The sequence below is a fragment of the Pagrus major genome, chromosome 1 (genome assembly GCF_040436345.1).
Source record: "Pagrus major chromosome 1, Pma_NU_1.0".
In the NCBI taxonomy this organism is placed as follows: domain Eukaryota; kingdom Metazoa; phylum Chordata; class Actinopteri; order Spariformes; family Sparidae; genus Pagrus; species Pagrus major.
Genome location: NC_133215.1, coordinates 22,264,545 through 22,281,058, shown reverse-complemented (window position 1 = coordinate 22,281,058; position 16,514 = coordinate 22,264,545). Strand labels below are relative to the sequence as shown.

The 16,514-nt window shown below is 41.1% G+C and overlaps 2 protein-coding genes across 2 annotated transcripts; both read right to left on the bottom strand.

Moving 5' to 3' along the window:
• Window positions 1-815: 815 nt before the first annotated feature.
• On the bottom strand, window positions 816-11,339 carry srp68 (signal recognition particle 68). Its single transcript, XM_073469633.1, has 16 exons — window positions 11,215-11,339; window positions 10,616-10,682; window positions 9,766-9,879; window positions 9,456-9,651; window positions 9,271-9,353; window positions 9,071-9,180; window positions 8,805-8,884; window positions 8,407-8,547; window positions 5,617-5,715; window positions 5,393-5,457; window positions 4,753-4,906; window positions 4,394-4,488; window positions 4,058-4,187; window positions 3,751-3,826; window positions 3,580-3,632; window positions 816-2,853 (listed from the first exon to the last, which is right to left on the bottom strand). Exons 1-16 carry the CDS (start codon window positions 11,300-11,302, stop codon window positions 2,626-2,628), a joined length of 1,779 nt encoding a protein of 592 aa, XP_073325734.1. The 5' UTR covers window positions 11,303-11,339; the 3' UTR covers window positions 816-2,625.
• Window positions 11,340-11,554: 215 nt separating this feature from the next.
• On the bottom strand, window positions 11,555-15,867 carry polg2 (polymerase (DNA directed), gamma 2, accessory subunit). The gene is made up of 8 exons (XM_073469670.1): window positions 15,159-15,867; window positions 14,527-14,632; window positions 13,774-13,879; window positions 13,139-13,324; window positions 12,728-12,865; window positions 12,544-12,624; window positions 12,222-12,322; window positions 11,555-12,128 (listed from the first exon to the last, which is right to left on the bottom strand). Exons 1-8 carry the CDS (start codon window positions 15,670-15,672, stop codon window positions 11,963-11,965), a joined length of 1,398 nt encoding a protein of 465 aa, XP_073325771.1. The 5' UTR covers window positions 15,673-15,867; the 3' UTR covers window positions 11,555-11,962.
• Between the last annotated feature and the right edge of the window lie 647 nt (window positions 15,868-16,514).

Here is a 16,514-nt window from a genome sequence, read left to right as displayed (position 1 = left end):
TGACAGCTGATTAGACAACAGGTAGAGATGTCGTGTGTATGTGTGTGTGTGTGTGTGCGAGGGGGTAAATACTTTTAATTAAACATACTTGTGACTTTGATCTTCCTGCGTAAAATGAAAATAATTTGCATAGCTGGAAGTGTTTGAATAACACACACACACACACACACACACACACACACACACACCTATCGAATAAACCTGATGAAAATGCATATACGCAAAGTAAACGTAAAGACCTTCACACCCTGCTGAGGCATCCTGCGCACTCCTACAAACACACCCATACCTGAGACAGAGGTGAAACACTCACACACCTTTTGAATTCCATCAGAATTTCACCTTATGCTTTGTAAACCAAGTGGTTTGTTTTTTTAATAATTCTAACAGACTCAGATGATTATGCAACAATAAAAGCCCTTTGTCCTCTATCATGGTTGTCTTTGAACCACTGCAGTTAAAATTAAAGGAGACCTATTATCCTTCAGTGTTTAAAAGTCGGCACCAACAGAAGCTCCTCTCTTCCACAGAAAACACTGCTCCTGAAACGCCTCGCCAGTAGTCTCACATTTAATTACGTGACTTTGTGACATCACACTTCGTCACACATTTGTATAATCAATGCTACACGGCTAGTTTGGCACCGAAGAACTGATTTAGCACAGCTGCTGTGTTGTTGCGGTGCTGGGTCAGGCATGTGTGAGCTGACCAATTGGAGAGGTGCTGCAGCACTGGACAAAATTAAATTATGAACCTGAACGTTACACATCTCCTTTAATGTCTAGATTTTCCTCAAGAATGTCAAGAAAACAGTGTGTGATGCAAATATATTTTAATCATCGGCCTGGAAATTAAATCAAATCATACATTCTCATAATTTCATTTCTATTTCCACTTGCGTTTCCAACAATCATTGATCATGACTTACACTTTTCCAGGCTAATCAAGGTCAAGTGCTGGAACTATTCCAGCACGGCCATCTTAATTTTCTGTTTAACATGAAACATTGAGGGGGAGAGAGAAAAGAAATAAAACATGCATCGATAAAAATGAGTTAACAAAACAGTTAAACGTACGAGTGAGTGACAGAAACGGTACGAAGCCATGGCGGTCCCTTAAGGATCAGAGGAAATTAGCTGCTTTGGTGTCGACACATTATGGCTGGAAAACAACTGATAGCAAACAGTCTGAGCGTTACAATATATCCACAGTCATGTCACTGGTGATGAAAACAGTGTTGTTCTACTCATGACGGACACACAGGCGTGGTGGTGTGACGGATGACAGGCTGCTAAAAACTCTGCTGTCCTTAAACAGTGATTCTGTTGAAGTGTAAATGAAAGTACAAATAAAAACATGACAGGAATAAAATACAGTCTGAGGAGCTGAGCTTGAATTATTTCCCAGTTTAGCCAGCAGACCATTTTGAGGCAAACATATGCCTTGATGATGTAAGACATAGAGGGTGTTAAAAAATGTATAGCTACAGCAGTTGGACCCTTCCGTGACATGAGTTTAGTGCCAAATGTCATACAACATATACAGCACAATCTGTGAAGGTTGCACCTAACAACTGACAAATTAAAACACCAAACCATGCTGCACTTTATTTTTAAAAAAGAAAAACATTATAAACTTTGACTCATGGCTTCGTCTTTCATCATCCGGTTGGTGCATCTAAAACTTTTTTTCCCCCAGTTCCTCCTACGACTATTTTTCCAAATTCAGAGACTTCCTCCACTTGAAGAGGCCTGTTCACATCAGCCACCACTTACAAAAGACAGACAACAAAAAGGTGTCAACATGTGTTTCTTCTTGTGCTTTTAAACAGCAAATATCCCGTTTAATGCTGCGTTACCTCCCCGTAGTGTTCACCTTTTTTTTTTTTTATTTGTTGATGAAAAGTCCCTGTATGGAGAAGGATGTGTTGTCTGATTTGCCAGCATATGAGGTGAGGTTTTAAATCACAAATTGGTGCAGTCAAAGGAGGAGTGAGCAGAGAAAAGGTCAGAGGAGGAAATGGGACGCAGCTGGACGCTTCTGAAACTACGAGAACTGAAAAAACAGCTTCAGTTTGTTAGACAGGATATTTATGGTATCTGATGAGCACTGCTTTGTTTCTTTAAGACAAAGTAGATGCCAAAGCAAAACTGCACGTTGTAAATGTTATGTTTAAAAAAACAATGCTGAAAATGTTTCACAAAGGCGCTTACATAACACTGAAAAAAAAGGAAGAGAAAAAGCAAAAAAAAAAAAAAAAAGGTGCCTGTGTGGTTCAGTTTACTTTGACAGGATTGTCACATTGACGACTTGAAAGCCACAGAGACACCTCCATAGCTCAAATTAAGGAGGGAGCCTGGTGTTTTCCTAAAGATGGCAGGTGGTCTTGGGTCATATTGCTCCTCGACATTGATTTAAGTAATTTTCCAACATCTTTCTTATAACCTTCGACTCACTCTGCCTCCCTCAGAACTCCGAACTCCACCAATCGTGCACTTAGGCACTAAAAATCAAACATAACATTTACTGAAATTTTTCTAAATAACAACCGACCCACGTCTGGTTGTTTGTGTTGAACTCGAGGCCTTGTGGCTCCCCTGTGGAGACCCGAGCCTGCAGACCGATTTAGCTGCCAAAGCCAAAGATGCCCTTGATGTAGCCGGTGAGACCGCCCTTGCCCTTCTGCTCCACCTTGTCGTCCAGTGGTGGGAAGGCCACATGGTTGAGAGCAAGGTCGAAGAACAGGGGCTTGCAGGGGATCGGCTGGAAGTCGGGAGGGAACTGGACCAGATTGGGCTGTTTTCCTACGAGGGTGGAGTCGAGGCGGAAGGTTTCCAGGCGGTCGCAGAGGGGCTGCATGATGGAGGGAGAAGTAAATAAACTGAGCATTATGGAATCACAGAAAACTAACTATATTAATAACTCAGCCATCCATTGGCTTTGTACAGCTTTTTAAATAAAATTCAAGCACTTTCAAGGTACCTAAGGCTTTATCATCACATCGAAAATGTTACTGTAAACACACTTGCAAAGTAAAGTTTAAGGAATTTCTTCTTACCCACAGCAATCAGTGTAAATTGTGACTTGCTGTATTTCACAGGCTGTCCATGTTAAATTTGGTTGGATGTTTTAATCATGATCACTAAATTCTTGCCAATTTCAACACCAGATACAACAAACAATATGGTGATGTATCATTTCAGTTCATATACGAAAATAATTTGGGTTTACATGAATGACACAGATTAAATTAAGAATTTCTCAAAGACTACATTCAAATTCGAGCATATTCCTAACATTGCAAACATAACGGATAAAATTAAGCATTTTCCAAACTTTCAAGACTTTGTACAAACACTGCATCCAGTCTTTCAAGAGTCGGATTTAGAAATCATGACATTTTTCACAGTTGCAGTTAGATATCTAGCTAGCTATGGCAGAAAATGACAACACTCATTTCTCGACTGGTTCTCCAACTAATGGAAACTACTTTCAATGAGGGGAAAAAAGCTGCTCCGAGTTCATGAAGGCAACATTCATAATATTGGCGTGGTCTGTCTTTTGATTTTGTCCTCTTACCGTGTTGTCTTTCACCTGCTGCTGAGAGGGAATTTCAGCGGTCTCATCGGTGTCTGAAACACAAACATTCCCTGAAGGTTGTAGACACAGCAAGAAAAAACACAAAAGAACAGGACTAAAAGGATAAAATGAATTAAGTTGGCTTTAAAAATGTTAAGAAGGTGCTCTCACCTAAGATGGCAGCAGCTTGCAGGGAGTATTTCTCAGCGTTGACCTCAGCGATGAGTTCCTGAACGTCAGGGAGATCCTGCAGAAACCAGAGATACAACAGTGTTTGTTTGTTTGTTTGTTGTAGAGTACAGATGTGGTTAACAGAGACTTAATTGTTCACAAAATCATCCAGGGTGTGTTTCCATTGTGTGTTGCATTTATGCCATCATGATGGATTATAAATTGAATTGTGTGGCAAATAGAGATTCTTTTTAATTGTGTGATCTGTTTTAAGTATGATGCCTGTGTGTGTTTTCAAAGGATCAACCTTGAGGCTGTTGTTGAGGCTCTTGGCCTTAGACTGGACCTCCTTGGCGTATTTCAGCACCCTCTCATACAGCACCAAAGCCTCACTCCACTTCTTCACCAGCACATAAGACTGGGCTATGAAGAAACACCTGAGAAGAGTACATCAACAATACATCAGTATATGAAACAATCTACAGAGCTATCAGACACTTTTAATGCTTTTTTAGATTGTTTCAGTATACATTTTGACAGATTTTTGGACAACTCATCATTTTCTTATCTAATTTAAGACATTTTAATGACTATAAAGACACCCCTTGTGCATTTAAGAGATTTTAAAGCCCTAATGTCTGACCTGTAGGCCTTGTAGACCAGGATCTTGAGGGACACCTCCTTCTGGAAGGTGTGGTCATCCTCCAGACCCTGCAGGGTGGAGAGCTCAGCCAGACTCTAGAGAGACAAACAACAAGAAGGTGGTTAGGGAGGTGAGGGGAGGCTGACTGAGTTACAGTGTGAGAAGGAAGTGACAGACTGTCAAACAAAACTAAGTACACATTCCTTCACTGTACACAACACAGATCAAACACCACAACTGTGAGTAAGGGAGAAACTATACTACTATAACTAACTATACTAACTGTGATACATGCTGTGATTATGGACAAATATGTTGAACCTTCTGATTAAAAAGATCACAATATATTTGATATTTACCTGCAGGATGATATCGTAGAGACGGATGAGGTCCTGTGGGCGGGGTCCTCTCTTGTTCTCGTCGGATTCAGGTTCCTTCAGTTTAGCTTGCAGAGTGTGGGCCATGCTCTCGTTCCTCTTCACCAGCGTACACAGTTTGATGTAGGTCAGGTAACTGAGAGGGGAGACCAAAAGTTCAATTATCATTCACTTCTGAAAGGAAATTAATGTACGAGAGAAATGTTACGAGGTTGGAAAGACTTATTTATGCAAAGACCTGGAACATTAGTTATAGTATCACAGGCTACCTTACTAGTGTTCTCTATACATGCAATGCTAATAAGTCACATTGGGCATGTTCTTTGTGGTGCAACAACATGCTCTTTACAACGCAAAGATCCGTCAAAATTATAACATGCCTCATGCTTTCTCTGAAAGTCATCTTGCGTCAACATCAGTCTGCCCAATAACCAGACAGATCAACAGAAAATTCATCGGCAAGTATTGATTATCAACTTTTCAGTAATGTTTCAAACAAAAACGCCGAACATTAAACAATTAAACAATGACGAACATGATCGGTGTGTCTGACACAGTGCCGGATTTCAAAGTCTGATCTTGGCATTTACAAGCCCATGTAAATGTTTTGACTGAAGTTTACCTGTGCAGGAACTGCAGGTTGGACACCTTTCCGCTGTCAGCATCAGAGCTCCTCTCTCTTTGCTTCTACAAAAGGCAATATTAATTTTTTTTTAAAATGTTGTCACATTCCCGTTTTAATGTTGCAAGTCATAATTGCATGGCTGTAAACCAAACTCACGAGGATCATAAATAAGAGCTCACATTCCTCTCCATTACTGAAATTTTTAACCTGGTGTGTCTTACCGCCTCACTCTTGAGTTCCTCTCTCACGGCCTGGATGGTGTCTCTGCACTCGGCCAGCAGAGTCTCATACAGATGCTCTTTGGTCTCCTCATTAGATGCCTGCAGAAAAGGAGCATTACTTATAAGCCATAGTCTAACACAGTAACTATTTCTGACTGCATCTAATAAAATTTCTGAATCTTGTTTAGATCTTTCCAAATATGAGGCTAACTGTGAGTGGAGACGTTCATATACCATTGTTTTTGTGGGAGCGGGTAGGTGGGGGATGTTTCAGTTTGTATTTGCTGGTTCCAGCTTCATGTATGGATGTGATGCTTTTCCTTGTCATTCATGATGGTAAACAAAGAGTCTTTGGTTTTGGACTGTTGGCTAGACAAAATAAGTATTCTGAAGAACTTAAACTAGTAAACCATAAAAGACAACTGTAGGTCTGTAGCAGCACTGATACTAATCCCCATACAGACGAGGGACGTTTAAACAGGAAGTTTCTTAGACTAGTCGACTGGTCAAGAAAACACTCAAAATTGAGTAAAATTCAATCTATAAGCTTAAACGCTGTCCAGAAAATATTGATTATATTATAAGAGCCATTTAAAACAGTTTCACATTCCTCACACAGAAGAACATCTTGTGCAGTTCACTATGAACATTTGAAAACAGTACAGCAACTCACTTATTAAATAAAAGTTAACAAATAATGAGGAAACAACGACCTGAACTTGAACTACAGCCTGTAGGACTCTACAGGGTTCAAGGTTACTGAGTGGATACACCAAAAATACTAAAGAAAAGAAAACCTGGACACACTGAACTCTGAACTCAGACACACATTCACTTTCCACCTGATAAAAGCAAAAAAAAAAAAAAAAAAAAAAAGCCATTCATGCAAACACAAATATTTCATCTGTCATTTGATACCAAGAGCAACAGTCAAAGCGGGGATGTGACAGTGACAAAGTGGGGCAGAGATGCAGGTATGTGGTCCGGCAGGATGCCAACACATTCCTGCTCACAACTCACCGTCTATCGGATACAAACAGTTTCAGGGTTTGAATCTTTGTGAATGACAGGATTGTTCTACACCTCACCTCTCTTTCATCGACACACTCATACAATAGGCTTGTGTTACTTCCTGTGGTACTACGAAATCCCCCAAAATCTACGGGACATATTACATTAATATTTTTTAAAAAGAGGCCGTATTGGATAACTGTAAACAGGAAAACGTGAGCAGTTACTAACAGAAGAAAATGTCAATATGGTATCGTGTTTGTTCTTAACTCACATAAAAGTCTAAACACCTTTGTGGATGATGGTGACACATATTCAGCTTTAAAACGGGGGCAAGAAAACTCTTAGGAAGCAGTACAGCGGAGGAATGTTACGAGAAAATTCCTCGTAGGGATAATTGATAACAGAAAGGTCTGAAGGCTGATGTTGTTCAGCACAACAAACTCGTGCCAACACCTTGGCAACACCTAGCAGGACCGGCTCAACCTGTTTATCCATCCAGCCCTCTAAACAACAGAAAGATGCGCAAGCGATTAGAGCAGGGAGGAGTAGAAGGAGCTCTTCAGGATGGCCCAATACTGCATTTCCTGTTGCTAGAGGGCGAGAGCTGCGGATCAGGTGTTGGTGTGACATACTCTGACCCTCTATTGAGCAATCGAGGACAAGTTGTACCCATGCTCGTTAATTTTAATACACTCACTCGATCACTCACAGAGATAGTTCACTCACGCTTTACATTATCAAGAAAACTGCAAAGGTTTTTGTCAGCAGTCATCAGTTCACAGCCACTTTTAGCTTAACAATGAACAGCAAAAGTGAGTCCCAGAGGGGCCCATTTGGTGCTGAAAGGTGTTTAGAGATAATAACACTAATCCGTCCACAGAGACCTGCTGGGTGTGGTCCTGTATTCATGTGTGGGCTGAAATGCACAGAATGCAGTCGTGCCATGATGGAGGCTGCATGCCAGAGACCTGAGTGGCAGTAGGTGTGACAGGTGTGTCTGCAGGGCGTGCAAAGCATTTGGGTGTATGAACGGACGAGAGTGAGGTGTGGTGGCTGTGAGGGGACTGTAAAGAGAAGAGTGCCACCTCCTGAAAACCTAAGGAACTGCATGGACTGTTGTAAGGACAAGGTGTGGACTTCAACAGGGCACGCACACTGTAAGAGTAGTTAAGGACATGCATCTCTGAGGAATGAGGAACAAGGATCTTACCCACTTTAAAATAACAACAGAGCATAGTCTTAATGGGGTATTGCATTTACAAACATCCAATTCCAATTGAACATATCGGCACAGAGATGAAGTTTTCAGTGTGGCTTTTCTGATTCAGCTCGATAAGTTAGATACAGCAATAAAAACACTGTAGCTGTAAAGTTGCAGTGCTGGGGTTGAACTGTAGCTTGTGATGGTTGTACTGGTTTGCCATTTGATTAGTGTGGGTATCATTAGGATTTTATCAATACCAATAGTCTTATTAATACTCCTCATCGGTTTGGTTCTTTATCGACCATAATATGGTCTCAGAATAATCGTAATCAATAATCATAATTCGGCATCACGTGGAAATGTGGAGAAATTCACATCATGCAGACCCTCGAAGCCACATGGATGCAAAATCAATAATTTGAGCTGTAGAGCACACAGGGGCAGTCCAGCATTTATCTTTAACTGCTGGCAAGCTATCGTTTCAAGAGCTACTGACATCAAGGGCTTCACATTGAGGGAAGTGTAGTTTGTTTTTACCCAAAACAAAAAGGAGGAACTGACAAAACACTGACCTGAGCGATAGCGGCCTCATTGTCTCCCAGACCCAACAGGAAGATGCGAGCCTTGTCAATCTTGACGGGCACGCTGCGTCCTCGCCACTCCACCTCACTCATGGTGGCGGCCTGCTTGGTTCTTGCCTGAGTGATCAGGGACTGAGGAAAGGAAAAAAAAACAGTTTTTATAAATACATGAATTTTTCTGAGAGAAGAGCCAAGATGTCTTTTACCAGTGAACATTCAATCTTGTTCACAATTCTATGAATACATTAGTACACAAATCAGCTCCGCATACTTTTATACTTTTATTTTATCTTGTACATGCCCCACCCCTAACATGATATCAGGCATCAATGTATGGAAGATGATTGATGATACAATATATTCCCATTTTCCAGCTCCTGTATGTTCACCTCTAGTTTCTCAGCCATCATGCCTCCTCCTCCACCAGTCAGTCTCATCTGCATCAAGTCATTGATGGCGTTTTGGTCGCCTGCAATCAGGAGAGAGAGAGCGAGAGAGAGAAAGAAGTTACACAGTGTGCATGTTTAAGAGTGTTGGGACACCTGCAGTTTTTGTCTCAGAATGCCTTAAAGTTTCAAAGATGGCTGTCAATTATGTCGAGCAGGATCAGTTTTTCCACCTCTCCCACCTGTATGTGTGCGTGTGTGTTACTCACCGATGTTGTAAGCACAGTAGCGGATGTTGGGTGAGATCTCGTCCACACGCTGACGATACAGAGCTGCCATCTCCTCAGTGAACGCACTGGCCAGCTTCTCATAGATGGTCCTGAAGACACAAAAAGAGGTTGTTTTATATTTCACAACAATAAGAGAAATTCAGACTTGATGTAAAAACTGTAGTGATGTTAAAACTCACTTGCACTTGTTGAAGGCCTCCATGGCACGCTTCCACTCCTGCAGTTCAAACTCCACCATACCAGTCAGGTATGCAGTGTAGGCCTGAATTAAAATACATCAGCCATTAAGCCATGTGTACCTCTTATTCTATACATCTGCGCCGTGTCTTTAAAAACAGGCTGAGGGTGATTGTGTTCTGTGTACCTGAGCCTCAAGTTTGGTCTTGGCGTCGACACGGTGGCTCTCACAGAGCTTCTCCAGCTTCTCGCTGTGCTTGGCAGCCTTGCGTAGTCGTGCCAGCAGGTGGAAGCGCTTCCGTGGCTCTGTGTTGGCTTCCTGCTTCAGCTGCATGGCATAACTCCATGCACGCTCAGCCTCCATCAGAACCAGCAACAGATACCTGAAGAGAGGGGACGTCGTTGAATCATATGTTTGGTTGTGCATATGAAGCTCTGCCATAACACCAGCCAGTAAACTGCACATGAATGTGCAGCACAGACAATCCATTCCTCACCTGCTGTCGGAGAGCATTTCAACCGTTATCTTCTTCCCAATAAACTTATGTCGGTTGCCCATCTTGAAGCCAAGGGTCTTACGCAGGCGACGCAGTCTGCGGGAGCAGTAGCCCCTGGACACAGTTACATTAAGATGGTTACATAACAGTAAATTATATGCTTGCATGTTCATTTTCATCTTGGTGTCCCACAACAGACATGACAATCACACAGTCAAGTCATTTTCACAAATTTTATTCCAGTGTACGTATTATTGTAAATTGTTTGCTTAATTTTTTCAGATGTTTATTATACTATTCCCTGTACATTGAGAGAAAACTTAACTGTGGTCAAATACCTTGTTTATGTACACATACTTGGCCAATAAAGCTGATTCAAATCAGATGTTTCTAATATTCTGTCCCCCCTTCTTGTATGTAAATGCATTGCCAAAGCTGAATATTGTACGCTTCTTCTGTCAGAATTTACAGGATATATGCATTGTATTTAACTGAAATACATTTACAAGTGCACCTCAAGTATTTTATCCTATGACGTTCACAGAGTCACCTGTATGTCAGCAGTCTCATGTGAACCATATGGAACGCAGAGATGTCCTTGAATACAGCTTTTTTTTTAAATGTATAAAACAAGAGCGTGGTATCTATACAGGGATTTGTGGAAAAGTAAAGTTGGATTTCCATTTACACATAAAGTTAACAGATATGCCTGATGGCTGTCTGATGATCACGGGAAAACTATGCACCTCCTTGTGAACAGCTCTACAATAGCCAACACTTCACCACAGACATGTCTGCAGCTATGGTCCAGTCAGTGCAGTTTTCTAGGTGATGTGACATCTTAACTCACCTGTATCTCTGGTAGTCTCCGTGCCTGAGTCCATGCTGCTGCTGGGACTCTTTGATTATTTGCAAAACTGCAATTAAATGTTAAGGTTCAACAATATCTGCATCATTGAATACATGGTACTTCACGTGAATATTTTTCATTCACATTCCAGTATGAGTATGTCAGTCATGACAGCACTAGATGTAACGTTAGAGACCCAGACAGCCTGACTGTGGTGCTTTGAGACCCAGACAGCCTGACTGTGGTGCTGTGTCTGTGATACGTTGCAGAAAAGGCAACGTAACGTTAGCTGCCATTGAAACTCAGATGTTACAACAGTTCCAGCTGAACAAATCAACATAACACCCCACATTAAATAACATTTTTAAACGATTTAACGCACTTAGACTTCAGAAAAGGTGTGTGACACGCCAAATAAATCTGCTTTTCACGTCTGCCACTGACAGCCTGCCTCATTATGACACGTAGGCTAATAATGGTAGCTAATGTTATCCTCTCACCGAGCTAGCTAGCAGGCTAACATTAGCTTCTGAGCCTGACACAGATTTGCGCGAGTACAGACCAAACCGCCGCTACACATTTCGTGCTGTGAAGGATACTTTCCAGTCCAAGTCCTCCATCAGATTGATTTTCTTTATTTTCATCCGTGGAGGAAACTTTAGCTTCGTTTTGCTTGTCTCCGGCCATCTCTGGATGCTAACAGCTAAGCAGTACACACACACATGCCCAGTCAGAAGTAGAGCCAGGGACCAATGACGGCGCGGGGAGGGGCAAGAGGTCAAAGCTACATCCAAACCTCGCGAGATTTGGCTTAGCAGTCTCGTTGCCACTCAACTATATATTTTACTAGATTTATGAGATGTGACTGTTGCTCATGATGATGATCATTTCAGTCAAAAAAAAAAACAAACAAACCAAGAAACAAACCAACAACTCAAATATTAATGAAACATTCTTTATATTTTATCAGAAAGTGAGACATAAATAAACACATGGGGGACGAGTTATCCATCTCCTTGCTGGGTTCCTCCACCTTGAGTGTGTGCACATAAATGTTGTGTACATCTTAATTCTGACCCCTCACAAAAATAGTTTCTTTGCCTTTAAAACAAGGTACAGAATAGCCACCAGTCAGCCAAACACAAACACATAAAACATCCACAATTCCTGATTGGGTCACACTGAGCTTAACGTCATCAGGGAAAGACTGATATCCACAAAGTGCTCTGTTCAGCAGAAATATGCCACACAAAGAACTCTCTGAACAGTTTTGTACCTAGAAGGCATGCAAAACTGAGGCAGCAAATGATCACGCTGTGCATTTAGATTCTTAAACAAAAAGCCCATTCAGACGTTGTCGGCAGCAGAAATGTATCTGGAGAGAAACTTCTTGATCTCAGAGATGTGTATGGTCTCTTTGATGGTGGTGTCTCTGCTGCGGACTTGAAGGAGGCCACTCTCCAGCGTGTTCTCACTGATCACCACAGTGAAAAGCACTCCCATCTCATCATACCTAAAATACAGAGACACACATCAGCTCAAAGCAAGAGAAACACTGCTAATATAAATGCTTTTGCTTCCATAAGAACACTGAACAGCACTTTACTTTGCATTCAGCTGCTCCATTGATGTAGGCAGAGTGTTGAGATACCCCGGCCATACAGAGATCTTAGCCTCCATCAACTCCTGCAGCAGCCCTTCACACACCTACAGAGTAATTAAATACTCATTAATCTATTTTGACTCATACGTACAAAGTACAACTTCGATTAATTACTTGCTGATTCTATCACGGTCACTTGAAAGATCCTTTTCACCCAGCACTTGACACACTTTCTAGATATCAATTCACAGATTTAATCAAGATAATAAAGAAAATCAATTAATCACTGACGTCTACGTCTACTCTTAATTCATGTTTTTCTTACCTGCCTAAGCTCCATTGTGCCCCCCCTGCCAATATCTAAAGCCACTTTGACTGGAGCCAACACTGGATGCAACTTCAGAACCTGAAATCAACATGAACCAGAACTCAATGACAAATATAGAGAATCACATCACAAAACAGAGGGCAAGAGTCAAATGAGGAGCTAAGAGCTTGTAGGTCGTCACCTTTCTCTGATGCAGCTTCTGCTTACTGTCTTCTTTCTTGAGCTGCTGGAGTGAGTTGGATAAAAACGCCATCACACCACGGTCCATGTTCCCGGTGACAGAGACAACGTGAGGAACTGACTTATGACCATCTCGAGACTGAAAGACAATTAACGCAGCATGTGATTACACTAAAGAAAGGCAACAATAATAGAACAGCTGCTTGTTTTTCTCATCATAAGATTTATTAGATGATTTAACACAGTTTACTTTGAAAACAGACCACAGAGTTGAATCAAAATGTCCGAGTGTCTTAAAGACATGCAGTGTTTTTAAATCTATATGAAATGGTTTTATCTTATCTGACAATTTGACATAGGAAGCACTAGCAAAGTGTCCACATAAAGCCATAAATAAAAGAAGCAGACTGACGATTAGTTTGGACTGGGCTCTTTTGTGTGTGTGCAGCAGCTCAGTGCTTCCTCTGCTCCACAGCGTCTCCAAGGGCTCCGGTCCCCATGGGAAGCTGTACATGATCCTCACACCACGAGACGCCACCTCCTCGAGCTCCTCCTCTGGGACGTCACTGCTGCTGAAGTCTGATGGAGACAGGGCAAACTGGAGAGACAATGGCTGACTTGATTTCATGGAATTGAAGTTATCTTGAAAATACACTCATTTTCATTGCATCCTCAAATCTCTTACATCACTGTTGATTTCTGAAACTCAAGTCTTAAATTTCAAAACATCAGCAAATTTCTGAAGGGCAAATTTCATGTTTGGGGGTCTTGCAAGAAGATCAGGTTGTGTATCTTTAAGTAATAAAAGTAAGTATCAATAATGGGAAGTGGGGAGATATTCACACCTCTTCAGACTAACTGATAATAGAAAATCTATTGTAAAACATACTTTAAAATCAGTGAACGTGTTTTTCACCAAATCTCTTCAGCTGTTCCAGCTCACCTTAAAAAGCAACTAAGTAGGTGTACAAAGGAACTCTTCGTTTCGGTGGTAACCCAGCTGCAAACAACAAACATTTTGTGGGAGACGCTGCCTCAAATACTCACTTTCCTCCACCACTTGAGCCTCTGTCGTGTCCAGTGGTCCAGCCACTGGGAAGAGGTCCGAGAAGAGCAGAACCACACCAGAGACGTCTCCGTGACCTCAGCTGGGCTAGTAGAAAAAAACAATTACATTATAATTACAGTGGCTCTGCACTATTCTGTAATGAAATACAACAATGTTTTTTTAAGCATAAGTGTGCATTACCTGCCAGAAAACCAGGGCCAGTTTGCAAACTAACATCATCTCCATCAAACTGTTAGTTACAGGGGTTTGTCTGGCTGACAGTAGGCTATGTGCTGCAGTTCAAACTATAACTCATTTATAAGTGACTTGTTTTTGTTTACAAATTGCAATAAAAACACCTCCTGTTCTGCTGGAATGATTAAACATTCACTTAACAGTTTTAGTTGTGTGTTTAGTTGTAACCAAAAGATGAGAATCTAATTTATCAATGCTTAAATTACATGATGCTCATATTGATACTGAGTTGTGCACATTGCTCATGTCCCACAGTCAGAACAGTGGGTGGGAAAAGTGTAATGATTTTTTTTTTTTTTTTTAAGAAAAAGACAACTACTCTGGTTACATCAACATACTCATTTTGGTGGTATTAATGTAAACTCATCAAGCAATATTGAGTGTGAAGGAACAAAATGTATTTTCCCAGTTCCAAAATCTCATCAGGAGAATCTGTAGGGCAAGACTGAAATGTCGCACAAGACAAATAGTCATTCAGACAGTAGATGAAGCCTTACCAACCAGAGCCATCAGAGGGCTGGAAACATAGACCAGTCTCAGCCAGGCCGAAGGGCAGCTTCCTGTTCACCAGCTCCCACAAGGGGACAAACTGCTCCAAGGCGCCTGAGAACGAACAACACTGCTCCTGATGTTTTTTGTATTTCATTTTGTGCTCCAACAAGGAAAATGGTAAGGGTTGCAAACAGTGTTTGTCCCTCTACAAAACCTGAGAGGTACATTTGGTTCTAATCAGTGGTTTACTATAATATTTATTTTTTTAAGCCAATGGATGGACTTCCTTGCTTTTAAATGTGGCTTTCGTGTGGATACTCCCTCTGAGGACAGATACTCTCAGACTGTTTAAGTCCGAGCCTTAACCACAGTGAAATTAAAACGTAACATTTGATTACAGGAGCTGGGATAGATTCAACAAAGGCCAAGAAAGTCCCTTAAAATCCCCAGTTATTACTCCGGCATTGTGCAGAGCTGAAAAGGATTTAAAGCCTCGGAGGATGATCTATCTGGCCATCACCTTGCTGTGCAGACTAATCATAATAATTTATACAGTTTATACTTGTGGAACTATTACTTGTCTGTGTCAAATCATACCAGTCAAACTGTGAGTCTATCATGTTATGCAATACTCTACCTTGAAGTAAGTTTCGCCTCACAGATGGGGACCTCTGAAGGAGCATTTGTAGCTTCTGGATGAGCTGCTCCTTGCTCAGTTCTTGCTCTCCAAGTATTTGCTTTAAACTTTCAGACTCTACAATCCTCAGTCGTCCCTGTCCATCTGTCTCTGAGTCTCTGCTGCTGTTCAGAGTGTTTATCCCAAGCACCTGAGCTGTGGACATGTTCACAGAGTGCCACCACTGCTCCAGCAGGTTTCTCCTCAGCTCCATGCCCAGAGGTCCATAACTGCAGCTCATCCCCCGCTGAAACAGCTCTGTGTTGGCCGGACCAGGTGTAACGTACTGTCTGTCCACACAAAGCTGCAGCAAAGTCCTCACCTGATCCATGTTCTCACTTGATGATGTGCTGCAGTGTCTCCTGCACTGTGAGGTGTTCAAAACGCACAGGCGCCTCGACAGTACACTTCTGACAAAGTAAGTCAACATGATGAAAGGCTTGAGAGATTGTCTGTTAGTGTGATGAATCCTCATGTGTACAAATCTGACACCTTCATTAGCAGTACAAACAAACCATAAATGCTAATGTGAAAATAAACCATTTGAGTTAACATATTAGCTAGGAATTAATCTACAAGTTTACAAGTAACCCTTCATAAAAAAGTTATCAGGCTCAGTGAGAGGTGAGTACTTGTTGCTTCTTCTGTTGGGCCTTCATTTGTGGCATACTTTAGCTAGCTAGCATCATGTCACACTACATATCTTTGTTATTGTCACATGTGATGAATGAACCGGAAGTAGTCGCATCTTTACATCCGGGTTACCCTGACAGTTTTCGGAAATTCCACTTTTAACATATTTATTATTATTTGATGAAAAGTAGATCTTTGTCTTTTTAGCAGTTATCATTCAATTGTCTGTAGTTTCGCCACGATATTAATTTATTTTAAAAGATTACTTTTCATACTGTTGATATTTGATACAAATGGAGGTCCCACTGAGGAAACAATATGCTGAAATAACCTCAACTATCCCAATCGTAATATTATTTATACCATGGTTTTAGAAGGGTCACCAACATGGAAGTCTAAATGCTGTTCTCAAGCCTTGTCTCCACTGAATTATAATGATTTGTTTTATTATTTCTGCGCATTTTTACTTACAAGTACCCATAAGTCATGTTAAAATATTATTTTGGAAAAAGAGTCACTCATATGAACAGTACTTGAGTAAAAGTCTTTAAGGATCTGATCTAAAATGTATTTAATTATCTAAAGTACAAGTAAAAATGTACATAACTTACATTTATATACTGTACACTACTGTATGTGTCCAATTAGCAGCCTGAGCTGATATTCAACATGTTTCTGATTATC

Coding starts and splice junctions, on each gene's coding strand:
- polg2 (XM_073469670.1), bottom strand. CDS start 15,672: ATGAGGATTCATCACACTAACAGACAATCTCTCAAGCCTTTCATCATG. Junction 13,880..14,526: donor CCCTCTGATGGCTCTGGTTG/GTAAGGCTTCAT, acceptor TTTTTCTACTAG/CCCAGCTGAGGTCACGGAGA. Junction 12,866..13,138: donor GAGCCCAGTCCAAACTAATC/GTCAGTCTGCTT, acceptor ATTGTCTTTCAG/TCTCGAGATGGTCATAAGTC.
- srp68 (XM_073469633.1), bottom strand. CDS start 11,302: ATGGCCGGAGACAAGCAAAACGAAGCTAAAGTTTCCTCCACGGATGAA. Junction 9,354..9,455: donor AGACCAAACTTGAGGCTCAG/GTACACAGAACA, acceptor ATTTTAATTCAG/GCCTACACTGCATACCTGAC. Junction 2,854..3,579: donor AGCAGGTGAAAGACAACACG/GTAAGAGGACAA, acceptor TCCATCATGCAG/CCCCTCTGCGACCGCCTGGA.